Source organism: Neophocaena asiaeorientalis, unplaced genomic scaffold (genome assembly GCF_003031525.2).
Source record: "Neophocaena asiaeorientalis asiaeorientalis breed wild unplaced genomic scaffold, Neophocaena_asiaeorientalis_V1.1 scaffold346, whole genome shotgun sequence".
Taxonomy (NCBI): Eukaryota; Metazoa; Chordata; class Mammalia; order Artiodactyla; family Phocoenidae; genus Neophocaena; species Neophocaena asiaeorientalis.
The window spans coordinates 1,513,115-1,533,109 of NW_020175400.1; the positions used below are offsets into that span (position 1 = coordinate 1,513,115).

Consider the following 19,995-nt stretch of genomic DNA (forward strand, 5'->3'; position numbering starts at 1 on the left):
TGACAACCTATGTTTATTCCTGCAAAACTACAATCTTGAAGATGAACATAAATATTCAGTTAATTACATAGATTCATGTCATGTTGATATATAGTGCTATGAATAATTTTATTTCATTTAATATTTAAAGTTATATGAACCTATTCTAAATATTTCTGTGATATTCTTTTCTATTTTTCTACTCTAATAAGTATGTTTACTATGTTCTTCATCTCTTTTAGTGGAAAAAGACGGAAACCATCATACGAAAGAGACTCACTTCAATAATTTGTATAGTATGGTACATTACTGTGAAAATATAACAGAATGCAGGAGAATACAGCTTTTGGCTTACTTTGGCGAAAATGAATTTAATCCTTATTTTTGTAAGAAATACCCAGATGTTTCTTGTGATAATTGCTGTAAAACAAAGGTAAAATAAGAAAGTTTTAAATTCTTTGTGATGAGGAACTTGCCAAGATTTTTTTTTCTTCTTCTCTTAATTTAGAAAAGTTAGATACAAGTTAGATTGCAGTAAGTGGGCTTTAGGGATTTTAACAAGGGGACGGTGGCTTCCTCCCCATGTTAATTGGGAATAGAAACATTTTAATAGTATTTCTGTGGAATATCCGTAGAACTAGAAGCCTGTTAAAAATATATACTGGGGCTTCCCTAGTGGCACAGTGGTTGAGAGTCTGCCTGCCAATGCAGGGGACGCGGGTTTGTGCCCTGATCCGGGAGGATCCCAATAAATACCCAAAAAGATCCAACATGGGCAGGTAGAATATTTTACATTCAACTCTATATTTAAACATCTTCATTCTCAAAAGGGTTGTAACTAGTGTACTATGTGTTTGAATTCAGATCAATTGGATTACTCTGTAAACTGGTTTTTAAAAAACTGTAAAGAGTAAGGGCAATAGCTTCAGGATGCATTTGCTATCATCTGTCCTAAAAATAACTTTGGGAGGTTGTTAAATTCAATTGTTAGGTACTGTATTGTACCTATCATGGTAATTCTATGTTTTAATGTCTATTGTACTTCACAGTTTACAGAGCTTTTTTTTTTTTTTTTTTTTTTGGGAGTGGTTGGAGCACAGGCTCTGGACGCGCAGGCTCAGCGGCCATAGCTCATGGGCCTAGCTGCTCCGCGGCACGTGGGATCTTCCCAGACCGGGGCACGAACCCGTGTCCCCTGCATCGGCAGGCGGACTCTCAACCACTGCGCCACCAGGGAAGCCCCATACAGAGCATTTTCACAGTTGATATATTATTTGAAATATCTGTGCAAGGTGCTGGGATTCACATAGGAACATGATATAGCCAATTCACAGACAGGAGGGGAGACAGACATGTATGTGTTCATATCACTGTGATACCGTAGGCAGCGCTAGCCAAGCAGAGGGTGATTTACTCTCTCTTGGGGTGGAATCTGTGGATTTATGGCCATCTCAACCCACCACACCCCACTCTGTAGACATTGCTAATCAGTTCACTCATTCAACAAATATTTGTTGAATGCCTGCTTTGTGATAGGCAATGTTCTAGGAGTTTGGGATACATCACTGAACAAAATATAAAGATCCCTACTCTTGTGGAGCTTACATTCTAACAGAGGGAGGCTGAATAAAGACTATACGTTATAAGTACATGTTAAGAGGAAAGAACTTTGATGAAAAGTACAGCAGTGTAAGGAGTCAGGAATGATGAATGGGGTGCAGGATGCAGTGGCCCAGGGAAGTCTTACTGCAAAGATGAGACCTGAGTGAAGACTTGAAGAAAGGAGTTAGCTGAGTAGCTCTCAAATACGGATGTTCTTGGCTAAAGCCAAGACCAGAGGCCCTGAGGTGGGGGGCGTGCCTGTGCCTTTGAGAGGTAGTGCCTGCCCAGGGGGAGACGGCAGGCCAGTCAGAACGGTGCCTGGAGGGCTGAGAAACTGGAAGAGTGGAGCAGCCCTCAGCTGAGACGTTTGGGGAAGGCTGGCAGGGAAGATCAGGGGTTTGGTCTGGGGTGTAGTGAGTTAGATATGTCTTGGATCTAGCAATTCTGAAGAGAGGCTGGTGATACCATAACTCTGGGAGTGGTTGACATATAGTTGAATTTGAAGTCATGAAAGCAGATGAAATCTTCACGGGTATAAGTTTATAGACAGAAGAGAAGAAAACCAAAAACTGAGCCCTGAGACTTGAAGAGGTTGAGGAGAAGAGGAAGAACTAGGAAAGGAGACCAGGAAATAGAACAAGTGAGGTAGGAGGAAGACCAAGGCAACTAAGCGTAGGAGTGCATCAGGGAGGAGGGAGCGCTCCCTAGTTACCTGCTGCTGCCGAGCCAAGTACAATAAGGACCGAGACGTCACCGTTGGGTTTAGCACCGCAGAAATATGGGACCTGGACTTGACCAGTTTCAGTGGAGAGGGGCAAAATTGGAGGCAGTGCATATGGGGAATTCTTTCAAGTTTTGCTTCAAGGATGAACAGAGAAATGAAACCGTAGCTGCCAGGGGAAGTGGAGTCAAGAAGAGACAGGAGAAATAATATATTTGTGTGCTGATAGGAACGTACCTACGGAGGATGGAAATTGATGTGTGAGGAGGGGGAAGAATTGCTGAAGCAGTGTCCCTGAGTAAGCAAGGGGGCTTGGGAGCTAGTGCAGAAGGACAAAGACTGGCTTAGACAGGAGCTTGGGTAGTTTGTCTATAATAACAGCAAGAAAGAAGAGAAAATGCGGGGCGGGTGCTGGGGATGGATGTAGTGAAGGAAGTTTTGAAAGCTCTCTTCCAATTGTTTGTTTCCTCAGCAAAGTAGGAAGCAAGGTAGTCATCTGACAGGACAAGAATGGGGATTGAAGAGAAAGGAGAAAGTGTGAAATTGTCATCTAAGCCGGGGTCAGCAAACTTTATCTTAAAGGGCCAGAGGGTGGTAAATATTGGCTTGGCCAAAAAGTTCATTCGGGTTTCCATAAGATCTTATTTGGAAAAACCCAAACGAACTTTTTGGCCAACCCAACATTTCAGGCTTTATGGGCAGTCTCTGTCACAACTACTCAATTCTGCTATTTTAGCCCAAAAGCAGACATAAATTACAATAAATACACCGATTCTTCCATAGTTGTGTTCCAATAAAATTTGATTTACAAAAACAGGTATACAGCTCATGGGCCGTAATTTGCTGACTCCTATTCTAAGAGAATGGGGGAGAGATAGACTAAGATAGACATTGATTACCTGGCAGCGTTAAGGATCCACTTGAGGTTTGTGGCCCTGTACTGAAAGTGAAAACAGTCAGCATAGTTGTGTGTGTTTCTCCTGCCAAGTTGAGCTACACAGCTGTAGGCATGGAATGGTGGAGAACTGGATCTCATGTGTTTTGTCAAACAGTGTGACCCAAGGGCAGGGGAGTTGAAGGTATATGAAAGGTTATGTTATAATGATCGGCTCTGGAGTTGAAGCTGAACATCTGAGGACGAGGATCAATGGATAGGCTGTCCCAGTGGATTGCTGGAGTCAGAAACTAGATGTCGTGAGTTAGAAAGGCAGGAGGCAGCGGTCGGAGAACAAAAGGGTTGCTGATACTAGTAAGGCTAGGTAGTGGGTGTGAGCATGGGAGTGAGGGGCTGACATATGTGGAGGACAGGATCACTGGAGTATAGGAGATCAAGTTGCCAAAGGCCAAGGTGTGGGAGGATCATCTCTGTACACTAGTCACCAAGAATTAAGGCAGGAATGATGTTGGAGAGAGTAATGGGGCACTCTTTCATGATGATGCCAGATAGAGCCTCAGAATCACTACCAATTGTTAGTATAGGACAAGAAACCTATTTGTCTTCAGGACTGTAGTGGATGAACAAGGATTAGAAGGTAGAGGAACTACATATACAGAGGCACAGAAGCACGATGCAGCTTTTGAGAACAGCAGGTGCTTAGTATTGAGTTAGAGAACTAGGATAGACAATAGCAAAAGACCATATAGTAATGGTAGGCAGAGTTTGGAGACAACTGAGGGGAATGAGAAAGGGAACTGACCGGAGATGATAAAAAGGATTGACTGTGGCACCAAAGACCCAAAAGAGATCAGAACTCATACATCTGCATGGTTGGACAATGTTTTTCATCCCTAAAGGTCACCATCCAGTAAGTGACCAAAAGAGGTATGAAGGGTTTTGAAAGAAAAAGAATATTTCTACCCACAGAGTGCTCTCAGGTAACTGTCTGTGAAACAGAAATGAAATAGATATAATAGAGTGCTAATTATTCTAGACATAAGGTTAATATAAGAACTTAGAAAAGAATGAACATTTGAAACTTCCTTGGTTTTTGGTCTTGGTTTTAGTCTGGAAATGGTTTATTGTGGGACTGTTACAGTTAGTATTAAATCCTAGCGATCTAGGTATCAGTATCTTAATTATAGCAAAAGGTAATCTCTTTTTATTCATAGAATTATAAGACAAGAGATGTGACTGATGATGTAAAAAATATTGTAAGATTTGTTCAAGAACACAGTTCATCACAAGGAACAAGAAATGTAAAACATGTAGGTCCTTCTGGGAGATTTACTATGAATATGCTGGTCGACATTTTCTTGGGTAAGTCATCTGCTTTATTGTTTGAGTTACATCGATTAAAATGGAACATTTAGGGAATTTCCTAGTGGTCCAGTGATTAGGACTCTGCACTTCCACTGCAGGGGGCGCAGGTTCAGTCCCTGGTCAGGGAACTAAGATCCCACAAGCTGCACGGCACAGCCAAAAAAAAAAAAAAGTTGAACCTCTAAAGAATTCATTGCAAGTACATAGAAAAAAATCTCTTCTGTATTCTTATAGAAGCTAAGAGTTTTAGAATAAAACCTTTTTGAGTAATAAAAGAAAAACAGTTTTTATGAATTATTACCAATTATTTTTATAGAATTTATGTAAGTCACTGAGTTTCCACAAACAAAAAAGAAAATAATAAAGTTTATACAATTTCATCTGAGTGAATGGAATATAACTTCCCTGGAGAATTACCCATTGACTGACTTCCAGTTCAGGATGGCAGCATGAGCATAAGTATCTGTCTTCTTTTTTCACTTGAGGCCCCATTAAAATAGTAGCAAGGAAATAAAATGAGGATTAAATCCATAACAGCATAGAAAACCAGAAAGAGACCATCATCAGATTAGAGGTTTTAAAAATCTTTGACGAAATGGATGGAAGCATATTGAAAAATGGAATGAAATGCAGTAAATCACAATGCATAATAAATGTAGAGAAAGTTACAGCAGAGGGGCTGTCAACCAGGTAGAACCCCATTATCACCAGGCTGACTCAGACTTGGAAGCTCAGAGGCCTGGGGAGTGGGAGTAAAAGCAGAGGAGCCAAAAATAGGAGGGGACGGTTAAAAGAAAGTCTGCTCACAAAAGAACTGCATGGAATAGCAGCCTGCAGTTGATTCTAGAACAAAGATAAACTGCTTGAGGAGTAGGGAGACATCTGAGCTGGGAGCCAGCACCCCTAAGTGGCATTTGGGGGCCACCCAGCCCACTTACCCTAAAGCAAACCTGGTAACTAGATATCCCCATTCAGGGGAGGAATTTGAGGGGAAATAGACCTAGATATAAAATAACAAGAAATCCACCTAAAAAGTTTAACCTGGTCCCTAAAGACTAAATATAAATAGACAATCAAGGGGACTTCCCTGGTGGTCCAGTGGTTAAGAATCCATATTGCAATGCATGGGACGCCAGTTCAATCCCTGGTCAGGGAACTAAGATCCCACATGCTGCGGGGCAGCCAAGCCCACGCACCACAGCTACTGAGCCCACGTGCCACAACTAGAGAGAAACCCGTACACTGAACAAAGAGCCCGTTCACTGTAACTAAGACCTGATGCAGCCATAAATAAATAATCTTTAAAAAAAAAAAAAGTCAAGAGGAAGACCAAGGGACTTCCCTGGCTGTCCAGTGGTTAGGACTCCCCACTTCCACTGCAAGGGGCGAGGGTTTGATCCCTGGTCTGGGAATTAAGATCCTGTGAGCCATGAGGTGCAGCCAAAAAGAAAAAAGCGAAAGACCAAATAAGTAGCGTATTTGACCCTGGGGATAGAGATAATTTAGAAAATAAGCAATAGCTTTGGGGATATGGGAGGGGAAACTCCTGATTAGTATCTTCATAAAGACTTAAATAATAATAGAATGTTACAGAAAATAGAGAAAGAGCTGTTAAAATTTTTAAATGATTGATGCAAGTAAATTTAGTGGAAAGGTTGGAAGATAAAGTCAAGAAAATTTCCTTAAGACCTGAGCAAAAGGCTATATGGAAAATGTGAGAGACAAAATATAGATCAATTCTTAGGAGATGTAAAATCTGACAAATAAAATTTTGAAATAGAAAGTAGAGAGAGGGAATTATCAAACCAATGATAAAAGAAAATTTCCCAGAATGGAAAAGAAAAAAACCCTTAATTAAAATGCCCACTTGGGGAGTTCCCTGGTGGTCTAGTGGCTAGGATTCAGTGTTTTCACTGCTGTGGCCTGGGTTCAGTCCCTGGTCAGGGAGCTAAGATCCCACAAGCCACGCAGCGTGGCCAAAATTTTTCTTAAATATGCCCACTTAATGCTAAATAAGATGCTTTATAAGATGAAATTTAAGAATACCAAGAGTGGGGCTTCCCTGGTGGCGCAGTGGTTGAGAGTCCGCCTGCCGATGCAGGGGATGCGGGTTCCTGCCCCAGTCTGGGAGGATCCCACGTGCCGTGGAGTGGCTGGGCCCGCGAGCCATGGCCGCTGAGCCTGCGCGTCCGGAGCCTGTGCTCCACAACAGGAGAGGCCACAACAGTGAGAGGCCCACGTACCGCAAAAAAAAAAAAAAGAATGCCAAGAGTAACGAGATGTTAGGGAAGAAAAACTTTTTCTCCACTCTGTTATATTTAGTTGTTGGGGACATTAGCAAGAGAAAAGACAGATTTAATCACGTATGTGTGGGAGTTCATAGAAAATGTGACTCAAAGGGGCAATTAGAATTTGAGGCTGGTGTACCATTTTAATAGGGGAAGTAGAGGCGGGAGAAGGGTTAGGAGGAAACAAATGATTTGAGGGAAAGATAAATGGGCCCTTAGGAGAAAGATAGCGGGGAGACGTGGCAGTTTTTGTGACAGTGTCTGTTTAGGTGTTGTATGGAGACTTCTCATCTCCAATGATAAGAGTCAGTTTTCTCTGGTTGCTCCTGGGGAGGGGATTTAAGACAACTGAGTTCTTTTGGGAGTCTCTGCTTTTTGGCAGATGGATTTCAGAAATTCAAGTACCTTCTGCTCAAAATAATTTTTATGCCACTGTGGCATGTTCTGGACCCCTTCAGAAATACTCCAGAAAGCTTTGGAAAGAAAAAGCAAACCAAAACCAAACAGACATCAGATTAATGTCAGTAGCCCTGGAGACTAGAAGGCAAAGAAGGTGATATCATGTATACCATAAACAGAGGAGCTGACCCATGGGTCCAGTGAGAAGAAATCCCAGAGTCACAGCTATGCAGCAGGTCCAGTAAGCAGTCTGTACAAATTGTAACAGAAAGTCGGGAAAAATAAGTCCCAAGCAATATAGAGAAAGAACAAGAAATGAATTTTTTTATTGATGACAGTAAAGGACACAAATGTTACTTCTCAACAACAAAAGGAGAAAGGCACTTAGAAACTCCTGGGGAGGGACTTCCCAGGCAGTCCAGTGGTTAAGACTTCGCCTTCCAATGTAGGGGGTGCGGGTTCAATCCCTAGTCTGGGACCTAAGATCCCACATGCCTCAGGGCCAAAAAACGGAAACATAAAATACAGAAGCAATATTGTAACAAATTAAATAAAGACTTTAAAAATGGCCCACAGCAGGGCTTCCCTGGTGGCGCAGTGGTTGAGAGTCTGCCTGCCGATGCAGGGGACGTGGGTTCGTGCCCCAGTCCGGGAAGATCCCACATGCCGCGGAGCAGCTGGGCCCGTGAGCCATGGCCGCTGAGCCTGCGCGTCCAGAGCCTGTGCTCTGCAACAGGAGAGGCCACAACAGTGAGAGGCCCACATACCACCAAAAAAAAAAAAAGAGCCAAGGTCAAATAGAAAACAAAGGAAATGGCTGCATGATTTTGAGTAATTAATAAAATATGCCAAAAACATAATCCGTTTGTCTGAATACAGTGAACATCCTCCTTAGAGTTGCACAAGAGTCATGAGTTCTAAGTGGGGAAGGAAGCTTGTTGTAATATAAATGTTGCTGATTAGCTGCAATAGAATCAATGTATAGACTTAAAAACATGGTTAGAGAACAGGGCAGGATATAGACGTTAATCTTGATGATGTAAAAATAAAAGTGCAATAAATAAAAATAAAAGGGGGGACTGCCCTGGTGGCACAGTGGTTAAGAATCCACCTGCCAGTGCAGGGGACACGGGTTTGAGCCCTGGTCCAGGAAGATCCCACATGCTGCGGAGCAGCTAAGCCCGTGCGCCACAACTACTGAGCTTGCGCTCTAGAGCCTCCAAGCCACAATTACTGAGCCCACATGCCACAGCTACTGAAGCCTGCGTGCCTAGAGCCTGCACTCCGCAACAAGAGAAGCCACCGCAATGAGAAGCCCACGCACTGCACCAAAGAGTAGCCCCTGCTCTCCACACCTAGAGAAAGCCCGTGCACAGCAATGAAGACCCAACGCAGCCAAAAATAAGTTAATTTTTTTAAATAAATAAATAAAAATAAAAGGGGAGTATATGGACAGCTTGGGGTGCTGGTAGCCTCCTACATAATGGGGAGGGAGAGTGGTCAGACACTCTAAAGTTACCCCAAAAACCCATAGATGAACCAGTATTATGTAACAAGCAAAATTCAGGGCAGGGTAAAGTGAAGGGGGTGGTATAAATGAGATAAAGCCTCATCTTTCATTGTGAAGGGTCAATAAATAAATGTCAGGTGGTGATTCTGGCCAGTGGCATGACAGCAAGAGTATGGGTTCCATGCAGAGGTAACCACCAGAAGAGCTGAAAAGAAGCTATTTAAAAAGTGATTGCCGGGGGCTTCCCTGGTGGCACAGTGGTTGAGGGTCCGCCTGCCGATGCAGGACACGGGTTCGTGCTCTGGTCCAGGAAGATCCCACATGCCGTGGAGCGGCTGGGCCCGTGAGCCATGGCCGCTGAGCCTGCGCGTCCGGAGCTTGTGCTCCGCAACGGGAGAGGTCACAACACTGAGAGGCCCGCGTACGCGTACCGCAAAAAAAAAAAAAAAAAAAAGAGATTAAAGGAACTATTACGGAACTTCCCTGGCGATCCAGTGGTTAAGACTGTGCTTCCACTGCAGGGGGTGCGGGTTCGACCAGAGATCAGGGAACTAAGATCCCACATGCTGCAAGGCGCAGCCAAAAAAAATTAAAAATAAAAAAATTAAATTAAAATTTTAAAAAAAGTGATTCCCTTGGAGAAGAGTGAGACTAGGGAGGGGAAGGGTGGAACAGAGAAATGTTCCTTTTAATTATAAACCCGCCTGTGCTATATTGTATTTTTTTCCTATGTACATGTATTACTTTAATTAAAAATCTATAAAGCAATTAAAAAATTAGTAGCCTAGATTGGAGTAGGAAGATGGTTTGTTCAGTTTCTCAGCTGTGTCTCCTGGATCTGTACATTTCTCAGGACAAAGCAACTTTTAATGCTGGTCTTCCCATTCTGGATTCTTGCCTTCTCCTAGTTTGGACTCTTTTGGGGGTACAAGGGGCTGCAGATAAAATAATTTGTTATAAGAATGATACATGATCATTCTACATTATAATATTGTAGAAAACCGAAAAATACAAATAACTCCAAAAAAAACTGCTAATGTTTTAATGTGTGTTTGCCCACAATCACATATTTATCATATTGTATGTATAGTTTGTGTCATTTTTATATAACAAGATATAAGCATTTTCTTATTTTTTTATTCTTAAGTAGTTTTTAATTTATATTTTATCATATTGATGAAATATATTTAAATAGTTTTATTTTAGGACATATTGTTCTATTGTAAATAGTGATGTGATAGCCTTTTAAATACACCCTCATCTACATCTCTGTTTGTACCTTTCATGTACATTGCTAAGTCAGACATTTTTCTGACACATTCTTCAGTTGCTCATTAGCTCTTAGGTGTTTTTTAAGAAAATTGTTTATGTTTCGTCCAGATTTCTTAGTTATTCTCAGCATTAGGGTTGGTCCACATCAGCCAGCCCATTATCAGAGCAGTAGTCCTGCCCCAGGACTGTGACATTTCAGGGATACAAATCACTTGAAGAAGGAAAAACTTGAATCATTCAGCATCTATGACCAGAAGCCATCTGAAATTTACAATAATGTAATTATTTGGAACTCTTAAAATAGAGCTAAAGCTTTACAAAGTAATTGTTAATTCTGATTATAATCAGTGTCACAAGCCTTCTTAAGTAGATTGTTATAATAAAATTGTGAGGCTTTCCTGGTGGCACAGTGGTTAAGAATACACTTGTCGAGCCCTGGTCCGGGAGGATCCCACATGCTGCGGAGCAGCTAAGCTCGTGCTCCACAAGTACTGAGCCTGCGCTCTAGAGCCCGCGAGCCACAACTGCTGAGCCCACGTGCCACACAACTCCTGAAGCCCATGCGCCTAGAACCTGTGCTCCGCAACAGGAAAAGTCACTGCAATGAGAAGCCTACACACCACAAGGAAGAGTAGCCCCCACTTGCTACAACTAGAGAAAGCCCACACGCAGCAACGAAGACCCAATGCAGCCAAAAAAGTAATAAAATTTTTTAAATTGTGTTTATGATGAAAACATTAGTCATTAGTGCAGCGTGGATGTGAAACCAAGGATCCAGCTGTGGGTGGGACTCTCAGTCAGTGGGAGGAGGAGGGAAGTATACAGCCTTGTGGAGTGTTCTGCAACAGTGATATGAAGCTATTAGGGTTTATATGAACTGTCTTTGATTTGTTTGCTCTAATATAATTTTATAAGCTGTACATGCAACATGCTAAAATGATAAACTTAATTTTGCTGCTGTTTTTGGCCAATGCACGTTATAAAAAGATGAAGAGAAGTACATACAATTATTTTAGCATTCTACTCAAATATTCTTACTTCATGGAAACAAGTGTCTATTTGTGCCATGGTTTTTCCTGCGGAAGAGCTTAGCTATCTCATTTACCCAGACCTGTCCATAAATGGCTTTTTTAGCCTCTTCTGTTAGAGTTATGGTATACCTACATTTACTAATCTAATTTCTCTTACCTTCTTACCAGGGAGTAAGAGTGCAAAAATTCAGTCAGGAATATTTGGAAAGGGATCCACTTATTCAAGACACAATGCTGAAAGACTTTTTAAAAAGCTGATACTTGACAGGATTTTGGATGAAGACTTATATATCAATGCCAATGATCAACCAATTGCATATGTGATGCCTGGAAATAAAGCCCAACATGTACTAAATGGGCATTTAAAGGTATGGTATTTTATTATCTCACAATGAGTAGACAGAACTATTTTACTGTGAACTCAAGTGTCTTTTCCAAAGCTTATGGATACTGAATTTATATATACTGTCCTATATGAACATATTCTATTCTTCTTAATTTAGAAAGAGATCTTAAAATTGAACCCAAGTAATGTAACACCTGTCAAAATGAATTGAGTGGGTTGGTTGTCAGATCATTAAATCATCGTATATTCATTAAATAAACATTTATCAGAAAGCTAGTCTGTGCTGGCATGGGAAATATAAAGATGGAGAATATACAGCCCCGTTCCCGAGGGACTTACTATCTACCTGGCATAACAGAAGTACCCCCAAAAAATGTAATTAAGCATTAAATAAAGCCTCTATGTGCATTCACTCATTCCTGTGCTCTCATTTTCTCTCACAAAGGTAGACTTTATGGAAACGGAAAATTCCAGCAGTGTGAAAAAACAAAAAGCTTTAGTGACAAAGGTATCTCAGAGGGAAGAGATGGTTAAGAAATGTCTTGGAGAGCTTACGGAAGTCTGCAAATCTCTGGGAAAAGTTTTTGGTGTCCATTACTTTAATATTTTTAATACTGTCACTCTCAAGAAGCTTGCAGGTTGGTGTGTGTGAGTCTTCTGTTGCATGGCATAAGTTAATAGGCTAAAAGTTAATCTTGCTAAGGAACTTATCAAGAGCATTAATATATCTCAGTCTTTTTGATCTCTGAATTGAAAGCTCAGAAAAAACAGTTTAAACTCATTCTTGAGATAAAATATATTTTTTAAGATATACACAGTAAAAAAAAAAGTAAAAAAAAAAAAGATATACACAGTACTTTGTTATTCAGACATATGGTATCATTTCAATCTTATACTTCAGTCTAATGCTGCATGTTAGGATGTGGATAATTCTAATCGCTAACACCAGATGTCACTTAATGAATTTGTGTGCCTTATTTGCCTGCCTTATGATGTTTAACTATGTGTGTACGTGTCTTTGCAATGCGGAGCTGAGTTCCTTTTGAAAAGAGATTTTGTTTTATGCTTCTCTGAATCCGGATCTAGCACACTGCTGTGTCTAAGTATTTTTTGATAAATCCTTGCTGACGTGAGTTATTTCCGTGGCTTCAGACAGCTCAACCCAGAATTCTAATAGTAGAGTCCCTGGAAAATAAGTTGGCCACATGGTTGACTGACTAGTGTACATTTCCTTCCACCCTCTTCCTTCATAAAAGCTTATAATCATCACTTCTCTCTCTTCCATTCCCACTCCTGCCACCATAGGTCATTACAGTATTTCATCAACTCTAAAATGCCACATGGTTATTTTATGGATTATTGAAAAAGAAAAAATTCTACTAATTAAACTGTGACACAGTGCTTTTATTGAAAGAGTTGTTTTTACTTTATTTAGATTTTTATCATATATAACTGTGCATATATGGAAAATGCATACAATCAAAGTAGATTGATTTAAGTACTTGTAAAAATTCACATTCAAAACCTGACTCTTCTGAATTATTTTTTGAGTCAGTTGTCCATGTCTTTGTTTTCCCTCATGTCATCAGGAACGTTAGTGACACAGCCTTTTTAGCATGCTCCACTCTGTTCCCCAAAATTTTAATCAAAATCCTTGTCACCCGTTCTGATTTGATGGTGACACTTTCTTGATGATACCAGAAAGTGTCCGCGGGAGGCTGCACGTCTCTCAGTAACACAAATGTAACACTGCTTCATCTACTTCAGGTCATGTAAAAGCACTTGGTTCTTTCTTGCAAGAAACTGTGGAATTGTCATTTCCTCCAGGACATACAATTTGCTTTGTTAATGCCAAATTTATCCCCCATTACTCCGTTTCTGAGCTTTTCTGCATGCACAATCATTTTCTCAGTGCTAATCACAATCTAGTCTTTTCTAACACATTTCATGTGCAGTTCAATTCAACACGTGAGGAACCAGCACTGCAGTGGCGCTGTCGGCATGCCGGCAGCACTGATAGCTATGACTGAGATCTCACATGTGGAGGCAGTGACAGCACAGCTGCCATTTGGTCGTCAGCACTTGTAAGGCACCTCTTGACCTCAGGAATGCCAAAACGCAAAAAAAAAAGTATATCTTAGAAACCATGAAATGTAGTATTTTGTTCCTAGGCTATTAGTGAAGTTTCCTAACTGGTCTCCTTATCTCCAGATGTGAACATGATATTCATTTTAATCTTCTAAATACTTGGCTAAAATTCCAACAGCTCTCCAGATAAGGTACAAATTCTATCAGGAATCTGCATTTCTTTTTATTTTATTTATTTATATTTTTTGGCCGCACCCTCACAGCATACAGGATCTTAGTTCCTCGACCAGGGATTGAACCCACACCCCCTGCAGTGGAAGCGTGGGGTCTTAATTACTGGACCACCAGGGAAGTCCCAGGGATCTGGGACTCCCCCACTTTATCTTCCAGTAACCCTTTCCATAAACCTCCTGGTCTGTCCCACAGGTCTGTTCTTTTCCTCTAAACGTAGAAATGATGTTACAATCACGGATTTGAAATCCACCCTTTACTCAACTCAGATACAAGGGAATTATTACTGCCTCACTGCCCATAGCCAGTGCATCAATAAATCCTACAGACCCAGCCTCCAAAACATGTCCGAATCTATTTCTTCTCTCTGTCTTCACTACTACCCGCTAGTTCACAGCGTCCTCTCTCGCACCTGTGGTGGCTTCCACCAGGCTCTGGTTTCCCCTCTTTCCCTTACAATCCATTTCCCATGTACAGCAGCCAGAGTGATCTTTAAAATAACAGGCTTGTCTAGCTATAAGACTGTTGTGCCTTCTCTACGCAGAAGACTCTTTTTTAAAAAAATTTATTTTATTTTTGGCTGCGTTGGGTCTTTGTTCTGTGCACGGGCTTTCTCTAGTTGTGGCGAGGGGGGGCTACTCAGTTGTGCGTGGGCTTCTCTTTGCAGTGGCTTCTCTTGAGGAGCACGGGCTCTAGGTGCACAGGCTTCAGTAGTTGTAGCATGTGGGCTCAGTAGTTGTGGTTCACAGGCTGTAGAGCGCAAGCTCAGTAGTCGTGAGGCACGGGCTTAGTTGCTTCGCAGCATGTGGGATCTTCCTGGATCAGGGCTTGAACCCTTGTGCCCTGCATTGGCAGGCGGATTCTTAACCACTGCACCACCAGGGAAGCCCTACGCAGAAGACTCTTAATGGCCTACTTGTTAAAGGCAGAGTACTTGCTTCACCCACGTGCAGAAAGACCTGAAGAACAGGTTTGGGTTGGGGGGAAGTAAGAATTCAGTTAAGGCCTTACTGAGTAGGGTATACAAATGTGGAGTGCAGGGGAGAAGTCAGAGCTGGAAATACAGATGTGGGCCTTTTCTGCAAACAAGCATCACCATACTTGTAGCTAGACAAGTCTTGGTTGTGAGAACAGTGGGCCAAGAGCAAAGTCCAGTTACCTCTCGGGCACACTGCCCAGGAACCCCCACTCCGCTTACCCCCATATCCCGTGCTCCCTCCCATTCTCGGCCCTGACTCCACGCACCTTTGCTGCTGGGATTGGACCACAGGCTCCTGCCCTCTGGGCCTGTGCGCTGCCTCTGTCGGCATTTAACTGCCTTTTAGAAAATCAGCCCATGTACCCGGTGCTCTGCAGTTAGTTGGCACTTAACAAACATGTGCTGAATGAGCATAAATTCAGTGGGTTTTCTCTGGGTGGTAATTCAAATTTCTAATTTTATGCCCATGCACAGAATCTTTATCGTCTGATCCTGAGGTTTTGCTTCAAATTGATGGTGTTACTGAAGACAAACTGGAAAAATATGGTGCAGAAGTGATTCCAATATTACAGAAATATTCTGAGTGGACATTACCAGGTTCAGTATACAGCCAAATATGGGTTTTCTGAAAGCCTCTTTTAATGTTAAACGATGCATCTCACTGGATTAGAATCATGTGGTTTCTGGCTTGTGTTAATGGTCCCTACACCTTGTCACACTAACATCCAGGTTCTCAGAGGAGACCCCAGTGGTGTGCCAGGCACCTCTTAGAGGACACCAGTGCTCAGGTCCCCCAGGGGAGACCCGTTACTGAACTTGCTAACAGGACCCAGAGGACGACCTTTGGGCCCAGGAGTTGCTTGTTCTGTTAAGGCAAGTGCCTGAGGAATCTGGAACCCTGGGTGCAGATCACATATCTGCCACCATCTCACTCTGTAATCCTCGGCAAGCCACACATAGCCTCTTTGTTTTTCAGTTTCTATGTCTGAGGACGGGAAGTGTTTTCTGACAATCATGTCTAAAGTTTAAGAGTGGAGTTTAAATGTTTTGGGAAAATGAACATGTAATTGGACTACTGGAGAATCTTATTGTTATTAGCCACTGAAAGAATATGCCCGAGTGAGTACATCATTAGTGGACGTTCCCAAAGGTTGCTGGTAGCCTGTCATGTAGCACCTCTAATTATGAAGCTCAACACTGAGCTATAGAAAGCATGGACGCAGGGAAAAATCGAGAACAAAGAAAAATTTCGTTGTGGGAGATACAGATGCAGGAGTCGGGTGCCCTCCTCCAGCGTATTGCCATATGCAGACTAGCCAAGTGAAATGTTTCCCTGTTTCTGTAATGGACCACGGGAGGGGTCCTTCTCAGAGTAGCAGGATGAGACATGAGTGAGCATGCATTTCACATTCTGTCTCTCCACGGTCGTGTTTTATCCATTGACAAAACGCCGAAGAGTCAGGTTTTCGTTAATTCCTCTGTATGGTAATTATTCCATAAATCCTTACTTCAAATACATTCACCTCTTAGTGGGAACTTAATGTTTGTTTAGTATAGTAACTTGTTTGGATAGGGATTTTTGCCCACGTAAGGTAGGGCTGCTCTGCAAAAACAGCCCACAGTGTGGTCATGATCACTCCCACTTATTGAGGGAGGACAGAGCCAAGAGCTTTGCCTATTCTGTGTCATTCAATCCTTATAACACTGATTTTATTTTGTTTTTTTATTTATTTTTATTTTTTTTAATTTATTTATTTATTTTTGGCCACGCCACATGGCTTGCGGGAGCTTAGTTCCCTGACCAGGGATTGAACCCAGGCCCACTGCAGTGAGAGAGCCCAGTCCTAACCACTGGACCTCGCTGGATATTCCCCAACACCCATTTTAGAGGGGAAAAGTGGTGAGGCCTTTTCATTTCCTCAAAGTCCCCCAGCTGGGATGACAGCACACTTCACCCGAGCTGCACTGTCTGCCTGTGTGCCCTTCCTACCATGCAGTAAGGTAGGGTAGCCTGAGGGTGAACCAGACCAGCCAGGAAATATCTTCAGAAAATGAAGACCTGGTCACTGTTAACCTAGAAGGAGATTTCGTGCTTTGGGTGTGCCTTGGGTTGCAAATACCTATGGAAATTACCATCTTCTTTGCAAATGTGTGCTTTCATACAGACCCATTTCCTGCATAGTATGTGAAATGTTCACAACTATTATGCGAAGAAGAGTAAAATGTGGTCTAGAATTTTCTGACAGCCATTTACTAAGTAACTATCGCCCAAAGATGAGGTGCAGGACATAGTTATGTTTTCCTTATGTTGGACTTATTTTTTCAGCATGTGTAGAACTATAAATAAAATTGTCTTTTGTTTAGCACTTTATACTTTTCAAAGAACTTAACAGGATTAATTGCCCAAACAATAACAGGGACGTGGGCTACAGAATGTGAGCTAATAAAACCTGACGTCTCTGGTTAAGTTAAAGAGCATCACACGTTTTCTTAATGAACTCTGAACCCCTTACTTTAAAAATAAATTGCCATTGACTACTTTGGGGCTTTGCGAAATAAAAGAAGTGCTCAGTTCTTGTGAGGTGTTTGAATCCAAATGGCAAGATGCTACAGGAAAGCAGCTGGGCTTTGGCTGAACTGCACCCCTGTGCTGTGTATCTCCGCGTAGACTGTAACCACACTTGGATCAGAATGGCATCACGGGTAAATGTCTGCATTGTCCATTTGTAGCTGAGGACGATTCCTCACGGAGAAGCCCCTCCAGCAGCAGAGGCACTGGAAGAAATGCCCCTGAGGAGCTGGATGAGGAAACACCCATATCTTCTCACTACTTTGCAAATAAAACCAAAAATGAAAGAAAGAGGAAAAGGATGCCAGCCTCCCAAAGGTCTAAGAGGAGAAAAACTGGTTTCGGTGGTTCCAAGACAAAAGGGTAAGTTCTGCCACCTTTTCTGCAATGTAGGGTAGAAGGGAGAAAAATATAAAAGTACAGCTGCTCTGATTTGCTTTGAAGCATTTATTAAAGTAAGCCATTGCCATTGTTAAATGTTGCCTCTCCCGTTTGTGGAGTGAGGATTAAGGTCTGATCCCAAACAAAAACATTTGTTTCAGATTTTTAAGATATCTACTCCTAGGTTGATGATCAAAGTTTTCTAGTTTGCAAAAACTTCTCCAATTTTGACATTACCTTAGGAAAAAAACTTTTTTTTTTCTGCCAGTTGCTCTTAAGTGAATTTTCCACCTATAATACTGTAAATCATATACTAGCTGAATAAACAGAGGGGGGTTTGTTTTTTTAAAGTTTCTTTTTATTTATATATATATTTTTGGCTGCGTTGGGTCTTCGTTGCTATGCACGGGCTTTCTCTAGTTGGCGGCGAGTGGGAGCTACTCTTTGTTGCAGTGCACAGGCTTCTCATTGCAGTGGCTTCTCTTGTTGTGGAGCACAGGCTCTAGGCACACGGGCTTCAGTAGTTGTGGCACGTGGGCTCAGTAGTTGTGGCTCATAGGCTCTAGGGCGCAGGCTCCGTAGTTGTGGCGCATGGGCTTAGTTGCTCCGCGGCATGTGGGATCTTCCCGGACCGGGGATTGAACCTGTGTCCCCTGCATTGACAGGAGGATTCTTAACCACTGTGCCACCAGGGAAGTCCCAACAAAGGGTTTTGTTTTCTCATCACCCTTATGCTTTCGCCAATACTTGCCACACCGCTTCTATTGCTGCAGAATCTGCAGGGCCTCCACCCGGAGGCTCTGCACACTCCCTGCCATTCAGTAACACCTGGGAGAGCCAGCCTCCCAAGCTTTGCAGGGTAGCAGAGAAGAGGCCACAGCAGGAACCCCAAGAGGTCAGTCCAGCCCCGCCATCTTCCCTTTCCTACATCTGCCTGGCTCCTAAGCTGTGTTGCATCCACTTTGGGTGCTCTCTGCTTACCAAGGCGGAACAAAGATAGCACTACTGTAAGGTCCTGGTGACAATCCGGGCAGCGTCTTATTTCTTCATAATCACACTGCTTCTGACAGCCCTTTTTTCCTGTTTTCTGCAAGGACATGCTCTGCCCTTGCCTTGTAGGTAAGGTCTGGTAGGGTTGTGACCACCCCATCAGTCTGGAGAATGTGGCCCTAAGCATTTATGTATTGTAACAGAAATGCTTACAGGAAAAGGGAACAAGTCCTCAGGAAACTTGTGCAAGCTGTTGTGGTTTTTTTTGTTTTTTTGTGTTTTTTTTTGCGGTACGCGGACCTATCACTGTTGTGGCCTCTCCCGTTGCGGAGCACACTGGACGCGCAGGCTCAGCGGCCATGGCTCACGGGCCCAGCCGCTCCACGGCATGTGGGATCTTCCCGGACCGGGGCACGAACCCGTGTCCCCTGCATCGGCAGGCGGACTCTCAACCACTGCGCCACCAGGGAAGCCCTGTTGTGTTTTTCTTTTTCAGTTTTTCTACCTCTTTTCCTTCTGGGTAATAAAGACCGAAAATTGAGTGGGGGAAAAGAAAGGAAGGCAGATGTTACCAAATTGTTATTTCCTTGTTAAGTCCATAAACAGACATCTTGTATGTGCTAATCCTTCTGTTGGGGTACAGAAATTAAAGGCATTAGTAAATATTAGTTTAATTTTGTGGGTTTTATTTATTTATTTTAATTCCATTTAAACTTTTTTTTTTTTTTAATTTTATTTATTTATGGCTGTGTTGGGTCTTCATTTCTGTGCGAGGGCTTTCTCTAGTTGTGGCAAGCAGGGACCACTCTTCATTGCGGTGCGCGGGCCTCTCACTATCACGGCCTCTCTTGTTGCGGAACACAGGCTTCAGATGCGCAGGCTCAGTAATTGTGGCTCATGGGCCCAGTTGCTCTGCGGCATGTGGGATCTTCCCAGACCAGGGCTCGAACCCGCGTCCCCTGCATTGGCAGGCAGATTCTCAACCACTGTGCCACCAGGGAAGCCCCTATTTAAACTTTTAAAAGAATAAAAAAAAAAACTTTACCCATTTATCCTACACCCACCCCACTCCAACCTCTTGCAACCACCAATATGTTCTCGCATCTACAAACATGGTTTATATATATGTATATATATATATATTTAGGTTCCACATGTAAGAGAGTTCATACAGTATTTGTCCTTGACTTATTTCAGTTAGCATAGTGCCCTCGAGGTCCATCAATGTTGTCACAAATGGCCAGATTTCATTCATTTTTATGGCCGAATAATAATTTTTGTGGTTTTTAGTGTGCAAGTGACCTGCAGACGCTCTTCAGTAGGGACATTTTCTTATTTTCTTCATTTAT

At 42.4% G+C, this 19,995-nt stretch overlaps 1 protein-coding gene across 6 annotated transcripts in view; it reads left to right on the top strand.

Annotated features, from left to right (window-relative positions):
* Window positions 1-19,995, top strand: part of BLM (BLM RecQ like helicase) — a 91,769-nt gene that overhangs the window by 67,350 nt on the left and 4,424 nt on the right. For 5 of the 6 annotated variants that reach the window (XM_024766442.1, XM_024766443.1, XM_024766441.1 and 2 more), the window contains 6 exons: window positions 222-412; window positions 4,412-4,559; window positions 11,231-11,430; window positions 11,854-12,046; window positions 15,181-15,303; window positions 17,437-17,638. In XM_024766442.1, the coding sequence (XP_024622210.1) occupies window positions 222-412; window positions 4,412-4,559; window positions 11,231-11,430; window positions 11,854-12,046; window positions 15,181-15,303; window positions 17,437-17,638 (1,057 nt within the window). Of the gene's footprint in view, window positions 1-221; window positions 413-4,411; window positions 4,560-11,230; window positions 11,431-11,853; window positions 12,047-15,180; window positions 15,304-17,436; window positions 17,639-19,995 lie in introns of those variants that run through there. The other variant, XR_003006094.1, reaches the window with a different exon arrangement.